The 25,332-nt window shown below is 38.9% G+C and overlaps 1 protein-coding gene across 5 annotated transcripts in view; it reads right to left on the bottom strand.

Moving 5' to 3' along the window:
* Positions 1–25,332, bottom strand: part of lss (lanosterol synthase (2,3-oxidosqualene-lanosterol cyclase)) — a 75,478-nt gene that overhangs the window by 32,153 nt on the left and 17,993 nt on the right. For 4 of the 5 annotated variants that reach the window (XM_061918369.1, XM_061918373.1, XM_061918371.1 and 1 more), the window contains exons 5-16: positions 24,667–24,788; positions 24,447–24,543; positions 19,399–19,534; positions 19,054–19,162; positions 16,332–16,450; positions 12,953–13,050; positions 12,617–12,644; positions 9,600–9,656; positions 4,945–5,016; positions 3,454–3,504; positions 3,209–3,358; positions 1,309–1,405 (exon numbers count right to left, since the gene is read on the bottom strand). In XM_061918369.1, the coding sequence (XP_061774353.1) occupies positions 1,309–1,405; positions 3,209–3,358; positions 3,454–3,504; positions 4,945–5,016; positions 9,600–9,656; positions 12,617–12,644; positions 12,953–13,050; positions 16,332–16,450; positions 19,054–19,162; positions 19,399–19,534; positions 24,447–24,543; positions 24,667–24,788 (1,136 nt within the window). The remainder of the gene's footprint in view (positions 1–1,308; positions 1,406–3,208; positions 3,359–3,453; positions 3,505–4,944; positions 5,017–9,599; positions 9,657–12,616; positions 12,645–12,952; positions 13,051–16,331; positions 16,451–19,053; positions 19,163–19,398; positions 19,535–24,446; positions 24,544–24,666; positions 24,789–25,332) is intronic. The other variant, XM_061918372.1, reaches the window with a different exon arrangement.

The following is a 25,332-nucleotide window of genomic DNA, read 5'->3' on the forward strand; positions in this document are numbered from 1 at the left end:
CTTTCTCAGTGCAAATAAGACACCTCGGGGTGCTCCTGTGCTCAACAAAAGAAATATTACATCTCCCACTTTTCCTTGAATTTTCTTTGCACATCACAAACCTTTCTCTTCACTGCAGGCTTTGAAAAAGACATATTTGGGGTTGTGGAATATATTTGTATTTAGCCGACGCACGGAGAATAATGTTGTTTCCGCAATGTGTGTCGTTCCGCTTTTTCTTCCTACAGCAACACGGCGGTCGGCAGATAAGAGTACCTGGATAGTGAGCGCAAAAAAGTGACAGCTCCCGGAGTGTTATCCGGCGTCATATAGAAATATATGTAGTGTTCATCGTGTGAGGCATTGCAAATTAAACAATAAAAAAACAAAAAACGGTTGAATTGGTCCAGGTTATAGGGACTGTTATTACTGACGGACAGGTGTGACAGCAGCCAGGCACGAAAGAAAACCCTCGTCTCCATGGCAGCGTCGCGGTCGCTTTCACTCATTCGCCGCTTTTCCACCAATGCAGGAGTAGGCAACCTAAAACGTTGAAAGAGCCGTTTTGGACCCAAATAACACAACGCTGTCAAGCACTATTCATATAAAACTTGCGGGCCGCACTAACAATAAACTTTCATATTAAGGTGGGGGCCGCAAAATAACATCTCGCAGGCCGCAAGTGGCCCGCGGGCCGCGTGTCTGAGACCCCTTGTTTAGTGGGATGCAACGTGTGATTAGTTTTTATTGTATTAGAAATGTTTTTAGTTTTTAGCTCTATGCTTTCATGATGGTTTTGAATGTTGTATGTATTTTATGTATTTGTACCTTGTTTTTACTGTTGTACCTCGTTTTTACTGTTGAACCTTGTTTAAAGATTTTCTAAGTTTAATTCTAAGTTTAAAGTATGGAGTTGGAGTCACATAAGTTTTTTTCAGCGCAAAAAATTATGACTAAAGCGGTTGAGCTGTATTTTCGTTTGCACTGTTTGGTTAAGAAAAATACATTTCTTAATTTATTTACTTTACCACAACTATGTAAATACATTTTTTGTCGTCAAAAAGTTTTTAGTGCCTTATGCAGTATATTTGGTTAGTACTTACTGTATCTTTCTTATCAGCCTGACCTAAGCCTAAGAATTTTGTTTTGAATAAACAATCTTTGTGATTAACATTATCATTTGACAAGGGTGTAAACTGTAAGTAGGTTAGATATAATTACCGAATACCGTTCAAAAGTAGAAAAGTTGGGCCCGGAGGTCAAAAAGGTTAAAAACACCTGCTGTAAAATGTATTCAACAACAACATTGAAATATTTGGAGAGACTCACCAAACACCTCAGACGGGTTGAGCCGCTCCAGGAGTCTTCCCCCTCTCTTTGTTTCGTATGTGGCAAATCCACCATCTGAGTTTTTCATGCTCAATAGCTACAAGATGGAAATTTGCGTCATTATGTTGATTATACAGATTTTCTACAAGCTATGATATTAAATATGAAATGTGATTCACTGCCTTAAAAATGTTTATGTTGTATTGCTATTGTAAAACCATTTAACTGTTATGTGGTGCCAGTGAGTGTTCAGCAACTCATTTTATACCGTAGAGTAATATCCGATCACAAACATTTATCGTAAATTACGGACTATAAGCCGCTACTTTATTCCTACACTTTGAACCCTGCGGCTTTTAAAAAAAACTTTGCCAATTTATGGATTTTTTTTTTCTTTCGCTGATGGCTTTCAAAAAAAGAAGCAAATACACTGACAAGTGTTTTATTGTCTTATTACTGTATCTTTTCAATGAGTTCTCTCACTGCAGGTGCTGCAGTGTTCTTCCATTTCGTGCTTTCAACCGAAAGTAAAAGTACCATTCAGTCTTCGAGTCGTCCATAGCTCTTTCACTCGTGAAGATTCTTCATTTTTACAATATAATTAAAACTGTTTATACTTACTAAACCGTCCCATGTGTGATGTCTGTAGGAGTGTTTTCATGCATATTTGCTATCGTAATGTAATGACGCTAGCATCGTTAGCATTAGCAGGTATGTTAACACGTTTACCTTTGTTAGTATTATTAACTGAAAATGAAAAGTTTGACACATTCCTCAGTAAATTCACCAAGATGTCACTCATGGAGTTATTGAGTCGGTTTAGTGGATTGGAGAGCCAGCTTCCGCAGCAAGTGGGTCCATGACGATGACTTCTGTCTTGTTTGATCAGCTGTGTTACAGGCAGCGTTTGGAAACAAGGTATTTAAATAAACAGTTTCATAACCTTTCTGTGTAAATAACATATTTCGCAATGTATATATATTTACGGCTTAGTCAATCTTAGATGAGCATGGGTCCAGCGAAGCCGGCGACAGTTCTGGGTGTTGTTGATAAATGCCTTTCGCTTTGCATTGTAGAGTTTTATTTGCACTTAAGATGTAGGAATGAACTGTAGTTACTGGCAGTGGTTTTCTTAAGTGTTACTGAGCCCATGTGGTGATATCCTATACACACTGTTTTTTGATGCAGGACTGCCTGAGGGTCACGGGCATTCAATGTTGGTATTGCCGCTTACGTGCAGCGATTTCTCCAGATTCTTTGAATCTTTTCAATCGATGTCAATCAATCAATGTTTATTTACATAGCCCGAAATCACAAGTCTCTCAAAGGGCTGCACAAGCCACAACAACATCCTCTGTTCGGATCCCACATAAGGGCAATGATATCATTTCGATGATATTACGGACCGTAGATGGTGAAATCCCTAAATTCCTTGCAATAGCTCGTTGGGAAATGTTCTTAAACTGTTCGACAATTTGTTCAGGCATTTGTTCACAAAGTGGTGACCCTCGCCCCATCCTTGCTGGTGAATAACTGAGCATTTCATGGAAGCTGCTTTTATACCCAATCATGGCACCCACCTGTTTCCCAATTAGCCTGCCGAATAAGTGTTTTGATGAGCATTCCTCAACTTTCTCGGTCTTTTTTGCCACCCGTGCCAGCTTTTTTGAAACATGTTGCAGGCATCAAATTGAAAATGAGCTAATATTTGCAAAAAACAACATTGTTTACCAGTTGGAATGTTAAATATCTTTTTTTGCAGTCTATTCAATTGAATATAGGTTGAAAAGGATTTGCAAATCATTGTATTCTGTTTTTATGAGACAACTTCATTGGTTTTGGGTCTATAGTCCCTAAAATCTGGTACAAGTTGCGTGTGATGTATTTGAAGTTGACCGACCACATTGACAGCATTGTACAGGCGCTCCAAAGCGACAGGTTTGCTGGTGGAGGGGCACAGCTCGTCCAGCAACATCATTGTCTTGAGACCCTCAGCCGTGCAGTCCGCCACTATCCAGCCACAGTCGCGGGTACTGAAGGGGAAACCTCCCTGACAAAAAGAATCGGCATTTCCGATACATTTATCCAAACTCTTCAAATGTGAAGTCAGTGTTGAAAGAACCATGGAGTTTGTATGGCACGTACCTTGTTTGTCTGTCTGTAGTACTTTTGGTAATCTGGGGGATTATCTGGAATCTATTGCAGGGGGAAACCTTGGTCAATTTTAAGTAGTCACGCTTATTGTTTGGTACGGTATGTACAGTCCAACATGGATTTTAAAAGTCTTTGGGTGCATGGACTAAGCATGTTCCCATTGGGTTTGTCTAGGTACAAAAACATGTAGATCAGGGGTCACCAACCTTTTTGAAACCAAGATCTACTTCTTGGGTACTGATTAATGCGAAGGGCTATCAGTTTGATACACACTTAAATAAATGGCCAGAAATAGCCAATTTGCTCAATTTACCTTTAATAAATAAATCTATATAAATAAAAAAAATGGGTATTTCTGTGTCATTCGTACATTATTTTTCCTTTTACGGAAGGTTTTTTGTAAAGAATAAATGATGAAAAAAACACTTAATTGAACGATTAAAAAAAGGAGAAAACACGAAAAAAATTAAAATTAAATTTTGAAACATAGTTTATCTTCAATTTCGACGCTTTAAAATTCAAAATTCAACCCCAAAAAAAATGAAGAGGAAAAACTAACTAATTCGAATCTTATGAAAAAATAATTTATGGAACGTCATTAGTAATTTTTCCTGATTAATATTAATTTTAGAATTTTGATGACATGTTTTAAATAGGTTAAAATCTATATCAATCAATATATAAAAACATGGACCAAGCTATATTTCTAACAAAGACTAATCATTATTTCTTCTAGATTTTCCAGAACCAAAATTTTAAAAGACATTCAAAAGACTTTGAAATAAAATTTAAATTTGATTTTACATATTTTCTAGATTTGCCAGAATCATTTTTGGGGGATTTTAATCATAATAAGTTTGAAAAAATATTTCCCAAATATTCTTCGTTGAAAAAACTGAATCTAAAATGAAGAATTAAATTTAAATGTATTTATTATTTTTTACAATGAAAAAATTAATTTACTTGAACATTGATTTAAATTGTCAGGAAAGAAGTTTATGTGTTTAAAAATCCTAAAATCATTTTTAAGGTTGTATTTTTTCTCTAAAATTGTCTTTCTGAAAGTTATAAGAAGCAAATTAAAAAAATAAATGAATTTATTTAAACAAGTGAAGACCAAGTCTTTAAAATATTTTCTTGGATTTTCAAATTCTATTTGAGTTTTGTCTCTCTTAGAATTAAAAATGTCGAGCAAAGCGAGACCAGCTTGCTAGTAAATAAATACAATTTTGAAAAAAAAAAGGCAGCTCACTGGTAAGTGCTGCTATTTGAGCTATTTTTAGAACAGGCCAGGGGGCGACTCATCTGGTCCTTACGGGCTACCTGGTGCCCGCGGGCACCGCGTTGGTGACCCCTAATGTACAGTATGTTGATTAAAGACTGTAAGTATTAATGATTGCCCGTCTTCCTATGTCATCACATCCACAAAAGTCAAAGATGAAAATGTACAGTTCACAGGAACGGGTGGAATGTTTTTCTCACCTGCGTGACGGTGAGAAACTCGTGGGCACGTCCGAGACACTCGGCGAGTTTAGCGTCATTTTGGGCTCCTGCCTGAAAGACCCCGTCATAGGATTGATTTCAAGCAGTCACACAAATTCAATCAAAAGCGCTATGAGTACCTTGAAGGTACAAAAGCTCTATACGAGTATAACCCATTTATGTTATTGTTTTATTATTCATAACCAGCCCACAAACCCTGTCAAAATATCCCCAAACTTGTCCCATTTGTTTGTGCATCAAAGTTGTGTTTTTGTGTCTAACTACTTATGGAGCTGGTTATGAATAATAACACGTAAAGAACATCAAACCTATACCAGACTAAAAACTTTTGCAGCACAAGTGAAGTGAAGTGAATTATATTCATATAGCGCTTTTCTCTAGTGACTCAGAGCGCTTTACATTGTAAAACCCAATATTTAAGTTACATTTTTAAACCAGTGTGGGCGGCACTGGGAGCAGCTGGGTAAAGTGTCTTGCCCAAGGACACAACGGCAGTGACTAGGATAGCAGAACCAAGGATCGAACCTGGAACTCTGAAGTTGCTGGCATAGCCACTCTACCAACTGAGCTATACCGCCGAAACGTAGCACAAACGATTAGAACAAGTTTGGACAGATTTTGACATAGTTGGGGCGCATGTTATGACTCATAACAGGTTAATTATTAATTAATTAAGATGTTGGGGACATCTCTACGCTGCTGATCAGCCTCCGCTTGAGATGGTTTCCTGTGGACGGGACTCTCGCTGCTGTCTTGGATCCGCTGGAACTGAACTCTAGCGGCTGTGTTGGAGCCACTATGGATTGAACTTTCACAGTATCATGTTAGACCCGCTCGACATCCATTGCTTTCGGTCCCCTAGAGGGGGAGGGGGGGTTGCCCACATCTGAGGTCCTCTCCAAGGTTTCTCATAGTCAGCATTGTCACTGGCGTCCCACTGGATGTGAATTCTCCCTGCCCACTGGGTGTGAGTTTTCCTTGCCCTTTTGTGGGTTCTTCCGAGGATGTTGTAGTCGTAATGATTTGTGCAGTCCTTTGAGACATTTGTGATTTGGGGCTATATAAATAAACATTGATTGATTGATTGATAACCTAAAAAATTAAAAAAATTAAAATAAAAAAAATTGTATAGTTAGATCAAACATTTTTGCAGCACAAACCAGCACATGGAGAGGAGCCAGATGAGGTGGTTCGGGCATCTGGTCAGGATGCCACCCGAACGCCTCCCTAGGGAGGTGTTTCGGGCACATCCGACCAGTAGGAGGCCACGGGGAAGACCCAGGACACGTTGGGAAGACTATGTTTCCCGGCTGACCTGGGAACGCCTCGGGATCCCCCGGGAAGAGCTGGACGAAATGGCTGGGGAGAGGGAAGTCTGGGCTTCCCTGCTTAGGCTGCTGCCCCCGCGACCCGACCTCGGATAAGGATAAGCGGAAGAAGATGGATGGATGGATGGAAACCAGTACAAAAGTAGCACAAGATGGATGGATGGAAACCAGCGCAAACGTTAGGGACAAGTTTGAGGAGATTTCGGCATAGTTGGATATGGTATGACTTGATGAAATTATATTTGGTATGAATAATAAAACGCTAACGTAAAAACTTTGATAAAAAAATTGGAGCACAAATGATTGGGACACGTTTGGGGAGATTTTCCACATGATTGGGGGACTGGTTATGAATAATAACTCTTTAGTCACACATTAATAACATGTAAACATATATATATATATATATATATATATATATATATATATATATATATATATATATATACATACACACACATATACATACATATATACTTTAATATATACTTACATACATATATACTTACATATATATATATATATACACATACACACATACATATACATATATATAAATATATATATACACACATACATATATATATATATATATATATGTATATATATATATATATATATATATATATATATATACGCACACATACATATATATGCATACATATATATATATATATACACATACATATATACACATATATATATATACACACACACATACATACATACATATACATATATACAAATATATATATATACACATACATATATATATATATACACACACACATATATATGCATACATATATATACATACAGTACATACATATATATATATATACACACACACACACACACACACACATATATATATATATGTATATATATAATGTCAACATAAAAACAGTGGGGGTTTTTTGGATGACATCGCTAGTCAGAAAATGTATTTTAGAATAACTTAAAAACCATAACGGCACAAACTAAGTATTTTACAGCACAAACGAATGTCCGTGTTATTTCAATATTTGCAATGATGATAGGGGCCAACTTGACACTGGTTAATCACCTGGCTTTGGCAGTATTCGCTTATTTTCCCCGTACGCTAAGTACCTAACAAAGGAAAATAAATATTTGAGGATGACAATCTGTCAACTCTCTTGTCTGCACGCATCTAATAAAAACAAGTGAATGACACGGATCCTAAATATGTCGTCACATTTATGCCACGAAGCCTGTTTTCTTTGCAGATTTCCACTGTCTGACAGGTTAAAGTCACAGCTCAGCAAACTGCTAAAGCAGCAGTCAAGTAGAAAAACAACACACTGTTTCCATCCGTCAAATGCAACACAACCAAATATACGAGATATGATTCAAACCGGTTTATCTGCAGGTATCAACAAATTTAATTTGATGACTTTTTAATGAAAAATGACAAGTTCAAGGCCTTTAGGTATTTTATACATTCGTGGTCAAAAGTTTACATACACTTGTAAAAAACATAATGTCATGGCTGTCTTGAGTTTCCAATCATTTCTAAAACTCTTATTTTTTTGTGATAGAGTGATTGGAGCACATACTTGTTGGTCACAAAACTTTCATGAAGTTTGGTTCTTTTATGAATTTATTATGAGTCTACTGAAAATGTGAGCAAATCTGCTGTGTCAGAAATTTACATACAGCAATGTTAATATTCAGTTACATGTCCCTTGGCAGGTTTCACTACGATAAGGCGCTTTTGGTAGCCATCCACAAGCTTCTGGCAAGCTTCTGGTTGAATTTCTGACCGCTCATCTTGACACAATTAGTGCAGTTCAGCTCAATGTGTTGGTTTTCTAACATTGACTTGTTTCCTCAGCATTGTCCACACATTTAAGTCAGGACTTTGGGAAAGCCATTCTCAAACCTTAATTCTAGCCAGATTTAGGTGTTCCAACAGGACAATGACCCCTAACTAATGGATGGCTACTCACTCCTGAGACGTATTCTGTGTGTGTGTGTGTGTGTGTGTGTGTGTGTGTGTGTGTGTATAAGCTGGCAGTTCCGGCTGCTCAGACCGAAACAAAGATTGTGAATGACTGACATCAATCAATGTTTATTTATATAGCCCCAAATCACAAATGTCTCAAAGGACTGCACAAATCATTACGACTACAACATCCTCGGAAGAACCCACAAAAGGGCAAGGAAAACTCACACCCAGTGGGCAGGGAGAATTCACATTCAGTGGGACGCCAGCGACAATGCTGACTATGAGAAACCTTGGAGAGGACCTCAGATGTGGGCAACCCCCCCCCTCTAGGGGACCGAAAGCAATGGATGTCGAGCGGGTCTAACATGATACATGAGGACTCACTCTGTACATTTGTTGCCAATATCAAATAAACGTGCTAAAAGCGATGCACGGAGTGAGACCTCTCGTGGAACTGCATCTAGTTATTTTTCTTTTATTGTTTAATTATCTCCGGGTTGGGGAGGAGACCCTGCCCCAAGTGGAGGAGTTCAAGTACCTAGGAGTCTTGTTCACGAGTGAGGGAAGAGTGGATCGTGAGATCGACAGGCGGATCGGTGCGGCGCCTTCAGTAATGCGGACGTTGTACCGATCCGTTGTGGTGAAGAAGGAGCTGAGCCGGAAGGCAAAGCTCTCAATTTACCGGTCGATCTACGTTCCCATCCTCACCTATGGTCATGAGCTTTGGGTCATGACCGAAAGGATAAGATCACGGGTACAAGCGGCCGAAATGAGTTTCCAGGTCTCTCCCTTAGAGATAGGGTGAGAAGCTCTGCCATCCGGGAGGAACTCAAAGTAAAGCCGCTGCTCCTTCACATCGAGAGGAGCCAGATGAGGTGGTTCGGGCATCTGGTCAGGATGCCACCCGAACACCTCCCTAGGGCACGTCCAACCGGTAGGAGGCCACAGGGAAGACCCAGGACACGTTGGGAAGACTATGTCTCCCGGCTGGCCTGGGAACGCCTCGGGATCCCCCGGGAAGAGCTAGACGAAGTGGCTGGGGAGAGGGAAGTCTGGGCTTCCCTGCTTAGGCTGTTGCCCCCGCGACCCGACCCGGATAAGCGGAAGAAGATGGATGGATGGATGTTTAATTAACTGGCCCAGGTCTACAATTGTAAGAATTTTAACGCTCCTGGAAATTGCATTTAATGCTTTTTAATGTCATTTAAGAACTTAATTTTCACTCAATCTATTTACCCCCATGTATTTAAAAGTTTGTGTGTGTGTGTGTGTGTGAAATGTTCTGTGACTAAAAAATGTCTCTCGTCACTAAAACAGAATACATCAAAATGAGTTACCTCGAGGAAAGCCTGCACTGCGAAGCAAGTGTCCCAGAGCTGAGAGCCATTGGTGCCCTGTGAGGGGGAAAAAAAACAGAGTAGTGCTGAAAATAATGAGAGCAAATGAATGTAGTCAGAGTTTATGCACCAAATCCTTCTAGTATCCAACACAGCGGCAAAATATTTGCTCCTACAGGAACCGTCGACCAGTTAATTTGATTATTTTACCCGATTCCATAACATTGACCAGAACCATCCATCCATCCATTTTCTACCACTTATTCCCTTTTGGGGTCGCGGGGGGTGCTGGCGCCTATCTCAGCTACAATCGGGCGGAAGGCGGGGTACACCCTGGACAAGTCGCCACCAAATCGCAGGATTGACCAGAACACAGGTGTCAAAATCGAGGTTGGTAGAGCGGCCGTGCCAGCAACTTCGGGGTTGCAGGTTCGATTCCTGCTTCCGCCATCCTAGTCACTGTTATTGTGTCCTTGGGCAAGACAATTTACCCACCTGCCCCCAGTGCCACCCACACTGGTTTAAATGTAACTTAGATATTGGGTTTCACTATGTAAAGCGCTTTGAGTCACTAGAGAAAAGCGCTATATAAATATAATTAAACTCAAGAAAAGATATCGCCCGCCATGTCATTTAATGTGGCCTGCCCACAATAATGACATTGTGGGCTACATAAATGACAGACCGCATAAAATGATATGGTGGGCGACGTAAAATAAAGTGAACGGCCAAACAAAAAAAAATATGTCGCGGCCTACAATGAATGACATTGTGGGCCACATATATGAAATGAAATGAAATGAATTATATTTATATAGCGCTTTTCTCTAGTGACTCAAAGCGCTTTACATAGTGAAACCCAATATCTAAGTTACATTTAAACCAGTGTGGGTGGCACTGGGAGCAGGTGGGTAAAGTGTCTTGCCCAAGGACACAACGGCAGTGATTAGGATGGCGGAAGCGGGAATTGAACCTGCAACCCTCAAGTTGCTGGCACGGCCGCTCTACCAACCGAGCTATGCCGCCCCATATATCCATCCATCTTCCGCTTATCCGAGGTCGGGTAGCGGGGGCAGCAGCCTAAGCATGGAAGCCCAGACTTTCCTCTCCCCAGCCACTTCGTCCAGTTATTCCCAGAGGATCCCGAGGGGTTGGGGAGACGTAGTCTTCCCAACGTGTCCTGGGTCTTCCCCGTGGCCTCCTACCGGTTGGACGTGCCCTAAACACCTCCCTATGGAGACGTTCGGGTGGCATATATAATAACGTAAAAACCATGAAATAATGGACAAAGAGGAAAGTGGTGCGTCTGACCAGTCTTCCTCTCAGGGAATAAAAGTCACTGGTCAATCCCAAGTTCTTTCAGGTGACATATGTTGAGCAAGAAGGACCATCAAGACAGAATAGGGATATTATCAAGTTTTAGTAAAGCTTTAGGAGACCAGTCCTACAGTCTGTAAATAGAAGCGGTATGAAAGCCAAACGGAAAGAGACAAGTTGTTGAATATGAAAACAGCCCCCACCCTGGAATACAGCTGCATTGTTCTAATATCGATAAGGTAAAAAGGGAGTATGCTATAGTCCCTCATTCCAACCCCTTTAAGGTAAAGTACAGAGTTTACTTGCGGACATAAGACAGAAGCTAAAAGAGTACACATAGGAAAATATTAGCTGCTTTAAACATGGCTATGAATAAAGAAAGAACGCTAAAAAAATATATGCATTCTCCACAAAGGCAGGCTAAAATGAAATGGTGGGCGACGTTAGTGCAGCGGGCCGCATAAAATAACAGGAAAACGAAAAAAATTACGTCGCGGCCCACAATAAACAACATTGTGGGCCGCGACGTAATTTTTTTCGTAAAATAAATAACATTGTAGGCCACATAAATAATGTGACGGACCACATTAAATTATATAATAAATTGGAAGGCCATATAAAATGATATGGTGGGCGACGTTAAATGATGTGACAGGCCGCGTACAATAGTATGAAGGAACGCATAAAGTGGCTCGGCGGGCCACATAAAATAATGTGACAAACATAAAATAACGTTGCAGGCCAGATAAAACAACATAGTGGGTGACGTTAAATCAGTGCTTCCTGAGTTTGACACCGTCAGGCTTGCCACTGACAGTTTGTTTGTGTTTTAGTTTTTCCTCTGTGTGTGTTTAGTATTTCCTGTTTTTAGTTCCTGTCAGCGCTCTTATTTTGTTAGCTTCCTGTCTTTCTCCCTGAGCGCTGTTTCATCTCAGCTGCGGCTGTTTGGCACCTGGCCACACCTGGTGTCAATCAGCCCGCTCCTATTTTTACCTGCTTTGTTCCTCCAGTCAGTGCTGGATTATTGTATTGCATGTCGCTCTTGTCGTTGCTACCTGTCGTATCTTGTCGTGTCAATGCAGCGTTGCGGTGAGCTTTGTTTGATAGCGGTTTTTAGCTTACTGTCTTTTGTTCCTTGCTTCCAGTTTGTTTTCTTATTACAAGTACGACTTCTGTTTTCTTGCTAAATACCTGCTAGCTGCCTTTTTGTTCGTTATCCGCCCACGTGCGCGCTTTTTGTTTTTACCCTTTGTTTGTTTTTTGTCCTAGTGTTTTAAATTAATCATGTTTTCCTGTTCAATGCCTGCCTCCGTCGCTGCATCTTGGGGTTCGTCACAAACAAACTTTGACGGACACATGTTCAAAATATCACTCTTACTGTGAATAATGAATCCATACAAACAATTTAGTGGTACCTCAGTCACAATTTAATTGTGACTGAGCTCTCAACTTCAAACACTTGTATCTCAAATCAACATGGCCCAATCAATTTAAATGGTAGTTGGCATCGTTGTGACATTTGCTACACCAACCAATAGCAGGGATGCTTGTAACTCACATTTTTGCCTGCAACTTAGAGCATAAAAATTACCCGAGAGACAACTCTTATTTAAAAACTGAAATCTGTAATCATATTTATGTAATAATAGCAATTTATGTAAAAACAAATTTTGGGTTTTGCACAAATATAAATTCCTTACCTGCATTTTCATGCCATCGAGTCCCAACCTGGAATGCAGAAATGAATATAGTTAGATGCTTGATGTTTAACATTTGTGATACAGTTGTGAAGCGGTTCAAATGTTGAAATGTTAGACAACACTAAAAACAAGTGTTTGTTCATACTAATTATGTGAACCAATTGAAAAGTAAAACTTAAAAAAACAACTGATGGTTTTGCTAATCAATCAATGCTTATTTCTATAGCCCTAGTCCATAGTGGATCGAACATAATAGTGAGAGTCCAGTCCCCCTGCCCCCTTTTCCAATGCAATGGACGTTGAGTGGACCTAGCATGATAATAAAAGCCGACTGACCAGAGGTAGTCGGGGATCCTGGACACATGCTCCTGGAAGGCTGGAGAAGACGGACCGTCCACGGACCAGCGGACCAGCATGTTGATTGTCTTGGAAATCTGTGGCATGGAGACGATAAGGCAATATTATCACAGTTTACTTTGAAATTAAAAAAATATATATATTTTTGAGGGTTATTTGTTGTTGTGCTTTTCTTAATAAATATGAAATTGTTTTGACAATACAATCTAATTGTTTATTTATCTAAAAATGAGCTGATTATGGTAACTGCTGTCCATACGATGTTTTCTTATGAAAGTTTCAATTACAAGCCCAAAGTGTAAGATATGTTGCACCCTACAAAGTGTTAATACTGTAAGTATTGTACATATTACGCACCGGCTGTTTGATTCGGACATGCATCCTGGTTGTAGTTTTCATTAACAAATTAGGATGTGTCAAAACTACCATGAAAAATTGCTAAAATTAACAAGTAGCATGTCAATAGCAAAGCCAATGTACATTAGCACATTTTTGGAAAAGTGGATTCTTACTTTATTTACATGTTGGAGCGATTTTTGATTCCATTCCTTTGTTTGTCATTGAAAATTAAATTTTACACAAACAGGTGCCAGGTAGGACCGGCAGGATTCGTTCGGTGCCAAAAAAAAGTACCGGATTCAGTTAGCTAGTAATATACATCGTTTGCTTTCAACTTTAATCTAATATAATATACACACAACAAAGTCATTCAAGCATACATCACACAAAGGATTTGCTGGAAGCGAAAAATAAACATACTTAAACCTCTAAAGGCTTAGTGGCCACATGCGTGGACAGAACCTTTTAGCTCTTATTTCCAAAATTGTGAACACTACTGAATTGGGGTCTTATGGCCGCTTATGTGGGACACATACAATGGAATTTGGGCAACAAAAAAAAAGTGTAAAAATAAGAATTAGCATGTCACTAAAAATGAAGTACACATTTGTGTACTTATGGACTGAGTACATCATATCAAAAGGTGATTCTTAGTTTTCATTCTAATTAGGGTCCAATATGCCCAAATAGCAAAGAGAAATACAAAAAAGCATGTAAAGTTAAGTAGGTTAAGTAGCTGCTTTCAAAATTTGGGTTGAATTTATGAACATTATACTTATATTAATAATTAAGAAAGATTAAATAAATTTGCCGAAAAAAACTTGTTTAGAACTGATACTTTATGCAAGTGTTTTACAACCACTCGTCTGTGGTGTCCCGTTTGGTCAAAAAAAATTTTTTTTGCGAACCAATGATTATAATCTGCAAATAACGTGCCATTGTTGAGTGTCTGTACCGTTTAGAGCTCGGCAGGGTAATACTGTAATACTCTTTCAGATCAATAGGTGGCAGCAGGGAGTTAATTGCTTTGCAGATGTTGAGAACGCGTAGTGTGAGGCATGGATTGTTTGTGGTGATCGACAGCGTACAGGTTAAAAAGGTATTTACTGCTTAAATCAAAATTAACAAAAGGCGAAAGCCGCTAGAAAAAGGCACTGAAGCATTGGGATGGCCATGCATAACAAAACTAAAGCTGCACTGGCTACAAATTAAACATAAAAAGAATGCTGGACGACAGCAAAGACTTACAGCGTCCACAGAGTACATCCGTACATGGCAATCAACAATCTCTCGACAGAGAAAGACAGCAATAGCACAATTTAAATAGTCTTGATTGCTAACACTAAGCAGGTGTGGGGTTCGCGCTCAAAAGTAAGGTGTGAAGCTGCTACAGAAAAAAACAACAAAACGGGGAGAGCCACCAAAATAAGAGCACAAGACAACAACTAAAACACTACACAAAAAAACTCAAAAAAAGACACTCAACCTACTTTGAGACATGTGAATTAGAAAAGCATGGACGGTTATGATTAAATTCATATCGAACAATTGCATTAGGAATTAGATGAGATCGATTTGATGTTGTCAACATAGTTTAAAGCAGGGGTCACCAGAGCGGTGCCCGTGGGCACCAGGTAGCCCGTAAGGACCAGATGAGTCGCCTGTTTTAAAAATAGCTCAAATAGCAGCACTTACCAGTGAGCTGCCTCTATTTTTTTTAATTTTATTCATTTTCTAGCAAGCTGGTCTCACTTTGCTCGACATTTTTAATTCTAAGAGAGACAAAACTCAAATAGAATTTGAAAATCCAAGAAAATATTTTAAAGACTTGGTCTTCACTTGTTTAAATAAATTCATTTATTTTTTTTCTAACTTTCAGAAAGACAATTTTAGAGAAAAACTACAACCTTAAAAATGATTTTAGGATTTTTAAACACATACCTTTTTACCTTTTAAATTCCTTCCTCTTTTTTCCTGACAATTTAAATCAATGTTCAAGTAAATTTATGTTATTTATTGTAATGAATAATAAATACATTTTAATTTAATTCTTCATTTTAGCTTCTGTTTTTTTCAACGAAGAATATTTGTGAAATATTTCTTCAAACTTATTATGATTAAAATTCCCAAAAAATATTCTGGCAAATCTAGAAAATCTTTAGAATCAAATTTTAATCTTATTTCAAAGTCTTTTGAATTTCTTTAAAACATTTTGTTCTGGAAAATCTAGAAGAAATAATGATTTGTGTTTGTTAGAAATATAGCTTGGTCCAATTTGTTATATATTCTAACAAAGTGCAGATTGGATTTTAACCTACTTGAAACGTCATAAAAATTCTAAAATTAATCTTAATCAGGAAAAATTACTAATGATGTTCCATAAATTCTTTTCGAATTAGCTAGTTTTTCTTTTCTTTTTTTCGATTGAATTCTGAATTTTAGAGAGTCGAAATTAAAGATAAACTATGTTTCAAAATTTAATTTTCATTTTTTTCCTGTTTTCTCCTCTTTTGAACCGTTCATTTAAGTGTTTTTTTCATAATTTATTCTCTACAAAAAACCTTCCGTAAAAGGAAAAAAAATGTACGACGGAATGACAGACAAAAATACCCATTTATATATATATATATATATATATATATATATATATATATATATATATATATATATATATATATATATATATATATATATATATTTATTTATTAAAGGTAAATTGAGCAAATTGGCTATTTCTGGCAATTTAAGTGTGTATCAAACTGGTAGCCCTTCACATTAATCAGTACCCAAGAAGTAGCTCTTGGTTTCAAAAAGGTTGGTGACCCCTGGTTTAAAGAGTTACAGTTTTTTTAAAGCTTTGTGCCTTGGCTCAAAAAAGGTTGACAAACACTGCTTTACAGTACTTCTAATGGATTCCACCAGACTGCATTTGTACATATTAGAATAAAACGTATACAGGAAGTGAATGTACAACTACATTAAGGTAGATGTTTAAATGTTTAAGTTTCTTGAGATTTACCGGTCCAATGCTGATGCATTTTGTGAAGCGGTCATCGGCCTGAATGTGCTCATACAATTCTTTGACAGCCATTCCTCTCAGCGCGGCGCTGTGGTGAGCCTCATACACGTTTAGCACCACTACAAAGGAAAGTGCAACAGCAGTGAGTCACAATCACAAGACAACGATTTGGGGGTTTTCTGTGAAAAACACTTCAATCTAATCACATGAACTCATAATTCACAAAGGGCCTGATCTACTAAGATCCCAAATAAGTGCTAAATAGCGTGAGCAGAGTAAAACAAAATTTTGCACGTATTATTAATAGTTTGGGTTGTCTAGTGAACAATTGATTACAAGTGCAAAAGTGGTGCAGCCTGCTCTATTTAAATGAGGATTTTCCGGCTGCCACCATAGAGACACTCATTTACCTTCACATTAATGGCATTATGCTCCAACCTGTGGTGTTTTGCTATGTTGTTGAACATGCAGCACACAACTATTATCTGTAGGGGTGTGAATCTTTGAGTTTGAGTTTATTTGGAACATGCAAGCATACAACATGATACATCACAATTTCCAGTTTCTCTTTTCAACATGTTCGAAAAGGAGCAGGAAGAAGCAGAGTTGATTTAATCCTACCCCTTTTCTTTTACATAACAGTTGCTAAAACTTTTGTTCACTTCCTGTCCTCAATTTATTCACAATATACTCCATAAGTATCACAATAAAAATAAACAAATAAATAATAATTGGTGAAGTAAGTTATATTTCATATGATGAGATAAGTAAAATTATTTTGAGAATGAAAGAATGGATGGATGAAATAAATTAAGAATGTTTATCATGGTTCTTCTTCTTTGTACTTTGTAAACACTTTAAGTTTGAAGAGTTTCCTGAATAGGATCATATTAGTACATTGTTTGATTTCTCTGCTTAATCCATTCCATAATTTAATTCCACGTAGAGATATACTGAAGGTCTTAAGTGTTTTTTAAATTTTCTAAATTACATTTTTCTGTAAGATTATAATTCTCCTTTGGGCACCTAACGATTCAACCTTGATCCTGGGGTAACGGTTAGATTCAGAATCGATTCCTGATTCAAACCATTCTCGCAATGTATTTTTTTGGTATAATAATTATAATCAAACTTTTTCGAAACCGGTTACAGGTTTAAAAAGCTCCTACTGGTTGCATGAAGATGGCCTCAAAATGTAAGTTATAAAAAATGTAAAAAAAATAAAAATGTTAAGTTTTAAATGTGTCCACTAGATGTCCCAATAACAATTATTTGTATCCTTGTAGATGATGCTACATATGTAAAACAAAAATACCGTATTTCCTTGAATTGCTGCCGGGGCGCTAATTAATTTAAAACCTCTTCTCACTCCTGTGCTTACCAAAGGCATGCGGTAAAAGTAAGCATGCGGTAATTATTTTACAACCTCTTCTCACTCCGGCACTTACCAAAGGTATGCAGTAAAAATTTGAGTGTGATGTAAGCTTGGACCTTAAATCCTACTGAAAAGCTCTTAATCTTCTTCCCTTTATGCGATTTCAAATTTCCGGTATTGAAATCAGCCTCCTCCATTTTGAAAATGACGACAGGGGAAGTGTCACTCGTGACGTCACGAGTTTGACCGGGCGGTAATACTAAGCATGCGCTAATTATTTTGCGAAGCGAGTTTGACCCGGCAGTAATTTTAAGGCAGGCGCATACTATATGCCCTGCGGCAATTCAAGGAAATACGGTAAACCACATATTAGTGCACCAGTCGAGGAAAATGAGCAAACTACATAAATAACATCCTGTAATTAGATTTTTTTATCTTGATTGATTGAAAATTAACAGCAATGAGTTGACTGATGTACATTATTACATAATTTGCTTAGAAAGTATAAATAAGGACAAATAAAGCTAGAATACGGGGAAGACCCAGGACACGTTGGGAAGACTACAGTATGTCTCTCGGCTGGCCTGGGAACGCCTCGGGATCCCCCGGGAAGAGCTAGACGAAGTGGCTGGGGAGAGGGAAGTCTGGGTTTCCCTGCTTAGGCTGTTGCCCCCGCGACCCGACCTCGGATAAGCGGAAGAAGATGGATGGAAAGCTAGAATACTACCAACCACAACATGTAAGTATAAAAAAAAAAAAATCATTACGATTTGTGTATTTTCAGAATGTGTTAGTTCTATTTTTAGACAAAGAAAACTATCTGAAGTTGTCTCAGTGGCCTAATGGTTAGAGTGTCTGCCCTGAGATGGGTAGGTTGTGAGTTCAAACCCTGGCCGAGTCATACCAAAGACTATAAAAGTGGGACCCGTTACCTCCCTGCTTGGCACTCAGCATCAAGGGTTGGAATTGGGGGTTAAATCACCAAGAATGTTCCCCGGGTGCGGCAGCGGCTGATGCTCACTGCTCCCCTCACCTCCCAGGGGGTGAACAAGGGGATGGGTCAAATGCAGGGAATAATTTCCCCACACCTAGTGTGTGTGTGACAATCATTGGTACTTTAACTTAACTTTATTTTTAAGTTATCGTGCTGTGATTTTACTAGTCCGGAAAATTTTACTAGGGAGTATATTTTTCTCCATGTGGCCCCCAATTAAAATGAGTTTGGCACCCCTGCTTTATTAGAACAGGCCCAAAGTGTTGAAAAAAAAACATTAGTAAGTGATTCCACAGTCAGGTTTCAGTTAAATTCGACATTTCAATCGGAGAGCAAAATGTTACCATACTTACTGTAGGAGACAGTCAGAAGTGTGCTTTGAGGTGTGTATAAATCACACGGTGCCACATTGCTCCTCTGAGCTGGCCAGTCAATGCTAGCATAGTCCTGGACATAAAGCTCCTAAGTGACAAAAAAGGAATAATAAGAATATCAACATAAGCAATAACGTACTGAGAAATCACAAAATATTATTTTACACAGTACGTATGGCATGGTCAGCCCTTAAATAAGTTCAAACGTGGTTGCATGCTGTACAAAGTGAAAGCGAAACTAAAGAAAAGGCTGAGTTCAATCACAAGTCTGTCTGCCAGTCCTGACGTTATGACGCCTCCTAGTGGAACATAGAACCATGGCACCTGTCTGAGGCCGAGGACCAGGGCGTCCTCCTCAGCGGCGAGTCGGACAGCATAGCAGTAGCTCATGGGGAGGTACACCTGGCGACAGTGGCACCACAGCGTCGAGGGGTGAGCCGGCATCCAAGTGGGGAGCAACCTGTCAAAATGCCAACAAGGAAAGAACAGTACACGTAGTTCAATCAATCAATCAATGTTTACTTATATAGCCCTAAATCACTAGTGTCTCAAAGGGCTGCACAAACCACTACGACATCCTCGGTAGGCCCACATAAAGGCAAGGAAAACTCACACCCAGTGGGACGTCGATGACAATGATGACTATGAGAACCTTGGAGAGGAGGAAAGCAATGGATGTCGAGCGGGTCTAACATGATACTGTGAAAGTTCAATCCATAATGGATCCAACACAGTCGCGAGAGTCCAGTCCAAAGCGGATCCAACACAGCAGCGAGAGTCCCGTTCACAGCGGAGCCAGCAGGAAACCATCCCAAGCGGAGGCGGATCAGCAGCGCAGAGATGTCCCCAGCCGATACACAGGCAAGCAGTACATGGCCACCGGATCGGACCGGATCCCCTCCACAAGGGAGAGTGGGACATAGAAGAAAAAGAAAAGAAACGGCAGATCAACTGGTCTAAAAAGGGAGTTTATTTAAAGGCTAGAGTATACAAATGAGTTTTAAGGTGAGACTTAAATGCTTCTTCTAGTTAGCATGTTTTCAATTCTACACGTGGGAAATGATTGCTTGTTCTCTGGATGCCGCGTGTATCCTAAAACTATTTCTTTACCCTAGCCCGGTGGTCAGCAACCTGTGGCTCTTTAGTTCTGCCCTAGTGGCAACACTAAAAATTTTTACGTCACGGGCTTGTAAGTCGAGTTGATTTTGAGTTAATTTCCAACATGCATACAAAATACAACACGGTACATCACAATTTCTCGTTTCTCTTTTCAACAGTGACGTGCGGTCAGGGGAGGCAGTGCCTCACCTGTGATCATGCAAAAAAAATAAAATATATAATGATAAAATAATTGTAAATTGTTAGTTGTTAATTTTCATTTAGCTTCACCAACTTAAATTATTTTTTCTTTAAAATCGCTGAATTTTCACAATCCCTCGTAAACTTCTCTGTCTGCCGTGCGGCCTGAGCGCGTTCTTGTCTGGTGTGTTGCTGAGCATTCAAAATGGCAGAAAAAAGGTCTGAGGTGAGGCAAACAGTTTCACGATAGGGGCGCTCATGATCAGAAACATATGGTGGCGTAAGCGAGTCAACTGACGCAGTGAGTAACATAATTTGTGTGTTGGTTGAGCCATCAAAACGGCAGAGAAAAAAGTCTGAGGTGAGGCAAACAGTTCTCGTGCCTCATGATCCCAGACATACGGTGGCCTCCGCGGGTAAATGCCGCAGCGACCTATTTTTTCCGTCTCGTGCACCCCGTCTTTCAACATGGATGACTACATTTCCGCACTTAAACAGTTCTCTAAAGTGGACTTTCAAGCGAAGCAGGAGATAATTACTAAAGGAAGACCAACGCCGGAGCTGAATGGTTTGTTTCAATCAGCAGGACGGAAAGTTACTCGCTCTTTCCAAACGTGAAAAGACTGGCTTTGTGGATGTTTGGCAAGAAACCGCCTTTTCTGCTTTCCTTGCCTTCTTTTTTCAACTTGTGGAACTGTGTGGACTCAAATGGGATTTTGTGACCGAAAGAATTTGCAAAGAAGCCTCACCAAACATGAGCAGTCGGCCGTTCATATTCAAAGCTAGATTGCGCTAAAAACGTTTGGGAAGACGAGGATAGACTTGGCTTTGGAGGAACAGCGGCGACTCAACATCAGTGTCCACAATGCTAAGGTAAAAGAGAAACAGGAGATTTTAAAAGATGTCATCAATGCGACCTGATTCCTCGCCAAACAGCAGCTCGCATTTCGTGGAAATGATGAGAGGAGCTCAGCTAATCGCGGCAACTGTGTTGAACTCTTATAAGACTTTTAAAACTGAAGGAAGTGAAGGAGGACTTTTACCAGAAAGTGACTGCTATTTTTATCCAGAAGGACCGGCGCATGGACTTCATTTATAAGGAAAGACGGCGATAACATTAATTTTGTTTTGTTTTTAATGAAATGCACATTTTGTGGGTGACAGTTTGTATGTGTAAAGAATGCAGAAATGGAACATCACCCGTAAACTGCTGCCAATCAAATGGCTAATAATCTTCGCAGAGCGCATACTGTAAATTCGTAAATCTGATTCTGATTACGTCAGTGCCTCACCAACTCAATACCTCACCGCACGTCACTGCTTTTCATTATGTTCGAAAAGGAGGAGGAAGAAACAGGGCTGTTCTGAATTTATTCACAACATACTCTGTAAGTAATAACATTAAAAATAAATAAATAATAATTACTGAAGTAAGTTGTGTTTCATATAGTGAGATGAATAAGATTATCAATAAGTTTTAGAATGTTTATCATGGTTCTTCTTTTTTGTACTTTGTAAACACTTTGAGTTTGAACAGTTTCTTAAACTTAACATTAGTACATTGTTTGATTTGTTTTGCTTAATCCATGATTCCATAATTTAATTCCACATACAGATAGACTATAAACCAGTGGTCCCCAAGCAATTGGTACCGGGCCGCAGAATACATTTTTTTATAAATGTTTTTTTTATTTTTTATTAAATCAGCATAAAAAACACAAGAAACACTTACAATTAGTGCACCAACCCAAAAAAAAAACCCTTTTTCATGAAAAAAAAAAAAAAAAAATCCTACCCACCCCCTCCCCCGACCCCCGCCGGGCCGCAGGACAAATTATCAAGCGTTGACCGGTCCGCAGCTACAAAAAGGTTGGAGACCTCTGCTATAAACTATAAAAGATTTGTATGCACATACAACACTTAAAACTTTAAGTGTTGTACGTGCATACAAATGTTTTAAATTAGATTTTCCTCTAAAGTTGAATTTCTCCTCTTTTGTTGAGAAGAATTGTTGTACATTTGGTAGCAGGTTATAGTTTGCTTTGTACATAATTTGTTTGCAAATTCACAAATATTATGGAATTTCAATATTTAAAATTCAATAAATAAATTACAGGGGTCATATTATGATTTTTTTTACTACATCTAAAACACTTCCTTGTGGTCCACACCCGGTAGTTTTTAGCGCTTCCATAGTGAGTCTACTGACAGATATAAGTTACAAATTTATACTACTTTATATTAGAAAAGGATGAACGCCACATAGCAAGAAGACAGAGAAAAAGAATAAGTTTGTCAACTACGGTGTCGCCACAGACTATAATGGCGGACACAACAAAATTTTCAGGAGTTATGCAGATCCCAAATACACATCAGCAGATACCAGAAGGTAAGAAAAGTTGATTATGCATAATCTTGCAAAACAAAAGGCCAGATAATATGTCTGGTAATAGGTGGCATTTTCTTGTCCTTGTACACAACCATAATAATATTAGTATGTTGAAGCAGTACATCGTACTTCGGAAGCAATAATGCTCCGACAATCGATCAAGCGGTGCGGCTTCGTAGTTTACCAAAGTCGTACTAAACCATTTTGTCAGAGTTTTGAGTGCCATGTCGAATGTTCTATTTTCTCAATGGAACATTTGAAGTTTTGGTGTTGCTCGCTGGCGTCAACTTGCAGACTTTACAAATCTCTCATGTGTGACATTTATGATTTTCACCATGTACCAAATAACTTCCACTTTATTTGTATAGCACATTTAAACAACATAAATGTTTCCAAAGTGCTGCACAACAATATTAAAAACAATATTCAAATATTATCCTTAGCTCCACCAATGACTGAATAAAAAAATAAAACCAATATAAAAACGGTAAAAAAATAAATATGATTAAAAACGATTTTAAAGGGTAAAACCAATTAAAACAATAAATAGAAATCGAAATTAAAAAATAACACAGAAAATATAGAGCACCACACAACTCGCGACCCAAGCCCTGGTCTTAGTCAGACCTACATACAGGGTTTTTGTTTCATGTCTCTACGACATTCCTAACAGCAGTTACAAGCAGTTTTGTCTGGGTTTTTTCCTAGGCGGCGATAGAGCGCAATTTTGATTTTTGGGGTTTGGTTTTTTATCGGATGGCAATTTTTGCCAGTCCTGATATGTGTGTAAAATTTGGTGAGTTTTGAAGCATGTTAAGGGGGTCAAATTACAGATCGGCTTTTCTGGATGTTGTTGATAAGCCAAAGAATGAAATTGGGTCTTAAGACGAGACTTAAAACACTCCACTGTGGGAGCAGTTCTAACATGAAGTGGCAGAGTGTTCCACAGCTGAGGGCCGACCACAGAGAAGGCCCTGTGTCCCCTGGTTTTAAGTCTGGTCCTGGGCACCACGAGCTGGAGCTGGCTCTCGGACCTCAGAGCGCGCGTACGGAGTGTAAATTTGGATGAGGTCCGGGATATAATGAGGTGTAAATAAAATAGCTTTGAGGTCTGTAAGCACAACCAGAATTATTCCGTGCATTAAGCGCGCTGGGTTATAAGGCGCAATATCGATTTTTGAGAAACTGAAAGGATTTTAAGTGCGCCTTACAAGCCGAAAAACACCCTAACAGTATTTTTATAGGCAGTTTAGTACCTTTTTGAATTAATTAGTACGACAATACTTTATTAGTACCGGTATACCATACAATCCTAAAACATACATGTTTTTCTTAGGCTTTTTACAATATGTAATAATTACACAAAACTTTTAAAGTTCCCCTCCTTCCTTTGTTTTAAGATTTCTTAGAAACAAACAATATATTAATGTTTGGGTGTCAAGAGTGCCTTCATGCTTTTTAGTGTGGTTACCATGAATCAATCAATCAGTGTTTATTTATATAGCCCTAAATCACAAGTGTCTCAAAGGGGTGCAAAAGCCACAACGACATCCACGGTTCAGAGCCCACATAAGGGCAAGGAAAAACTCACAACCCAGTGGGATGTCGATATGAATGACTATAAGAAACCTTGGAGAGGATTATATACCAAGATGAATGATGAATTAATGTAAAATAACATTACCACATCTCTGGTAGCAGGGTGTTCATTCCGTCCCAGCTGTAGGTATTGAGAATGGCCAGCCAGAATTTCCCCCATGAAGGGATCCCAACTGCACCACCTGTGCAAAAATCACAGCCTTAGTTTTTGATATAAAGTCAAAATGTATTTTGTACATAACTACTGGCGCAATAGACGAGTAGTTGAATCCATTTTCTATCGATCAACAGAAAAGTATTTGAACCTTTGCTGTGTAGGTTGTTCCTTGCTCGAACCATATCTGGGTCATCTGGACCGACACCCAGAATCCTTAGTGAGGTGTAGCTCAGAGCTGTCCCAAATACTGTTGACTTATCTTCAATATGTCTGCCAACAAATAATGCATATGTTATCATGGCATGAAACAAAGAAGAGTTAGCAGTGGTGTATGCTGTGTTGTTGCTCGGAATTCGGACTATATAGTGTTTGTGCAAGGAATGTGCCGATCGATCAGCCACCAATCAGTATCGGCTGATTTCCGTGAAAAAGTATGTGATCGGTAGTTGCCAATTAATGCCTGGTAATGTGGATCACACACAACGATTCACTCTGGTTGCCAAGTGGCTGGCAGCTAGCTATGTGTCTCCGTACACAGTGTGGAGCTGCTCCCCTAAAATAGTAGATATCACCTCCATTATGGCAAGAAAAGTTTAAAAACTGTAAATGGAACCACATTATCCTAGAGAGTAAGCAGTTATTACATAACATTAAAAAATAGATTATCAAAAGTCTAGAGCAGGGGTTTCCAAACTACGGCCCAGCCTGCTGACGTCTTTAATTTGGCTCGCGAAACGTCATGAGAAATATTGCCCGCAGAGAGATTGCATTAATTTTAAAACACTTTCTTTGTCATTGCGATTCTGTTGCCATC

Source organism: Nerophis ophidion, linkage group LG13 (genome assembly GCF_033978795.1).
Source record: "Nerophis ophidion isolate RoL-2023_Sa linkage group LG13, RoL_Noph_v1.0, whole genome shotgun sequence".
NCBI lineage: Eukaryota > Metazoa > Chordata > Actinopteri > Syngnathiformes > Syngnathidae > Nerophis > Nerophis ophidion.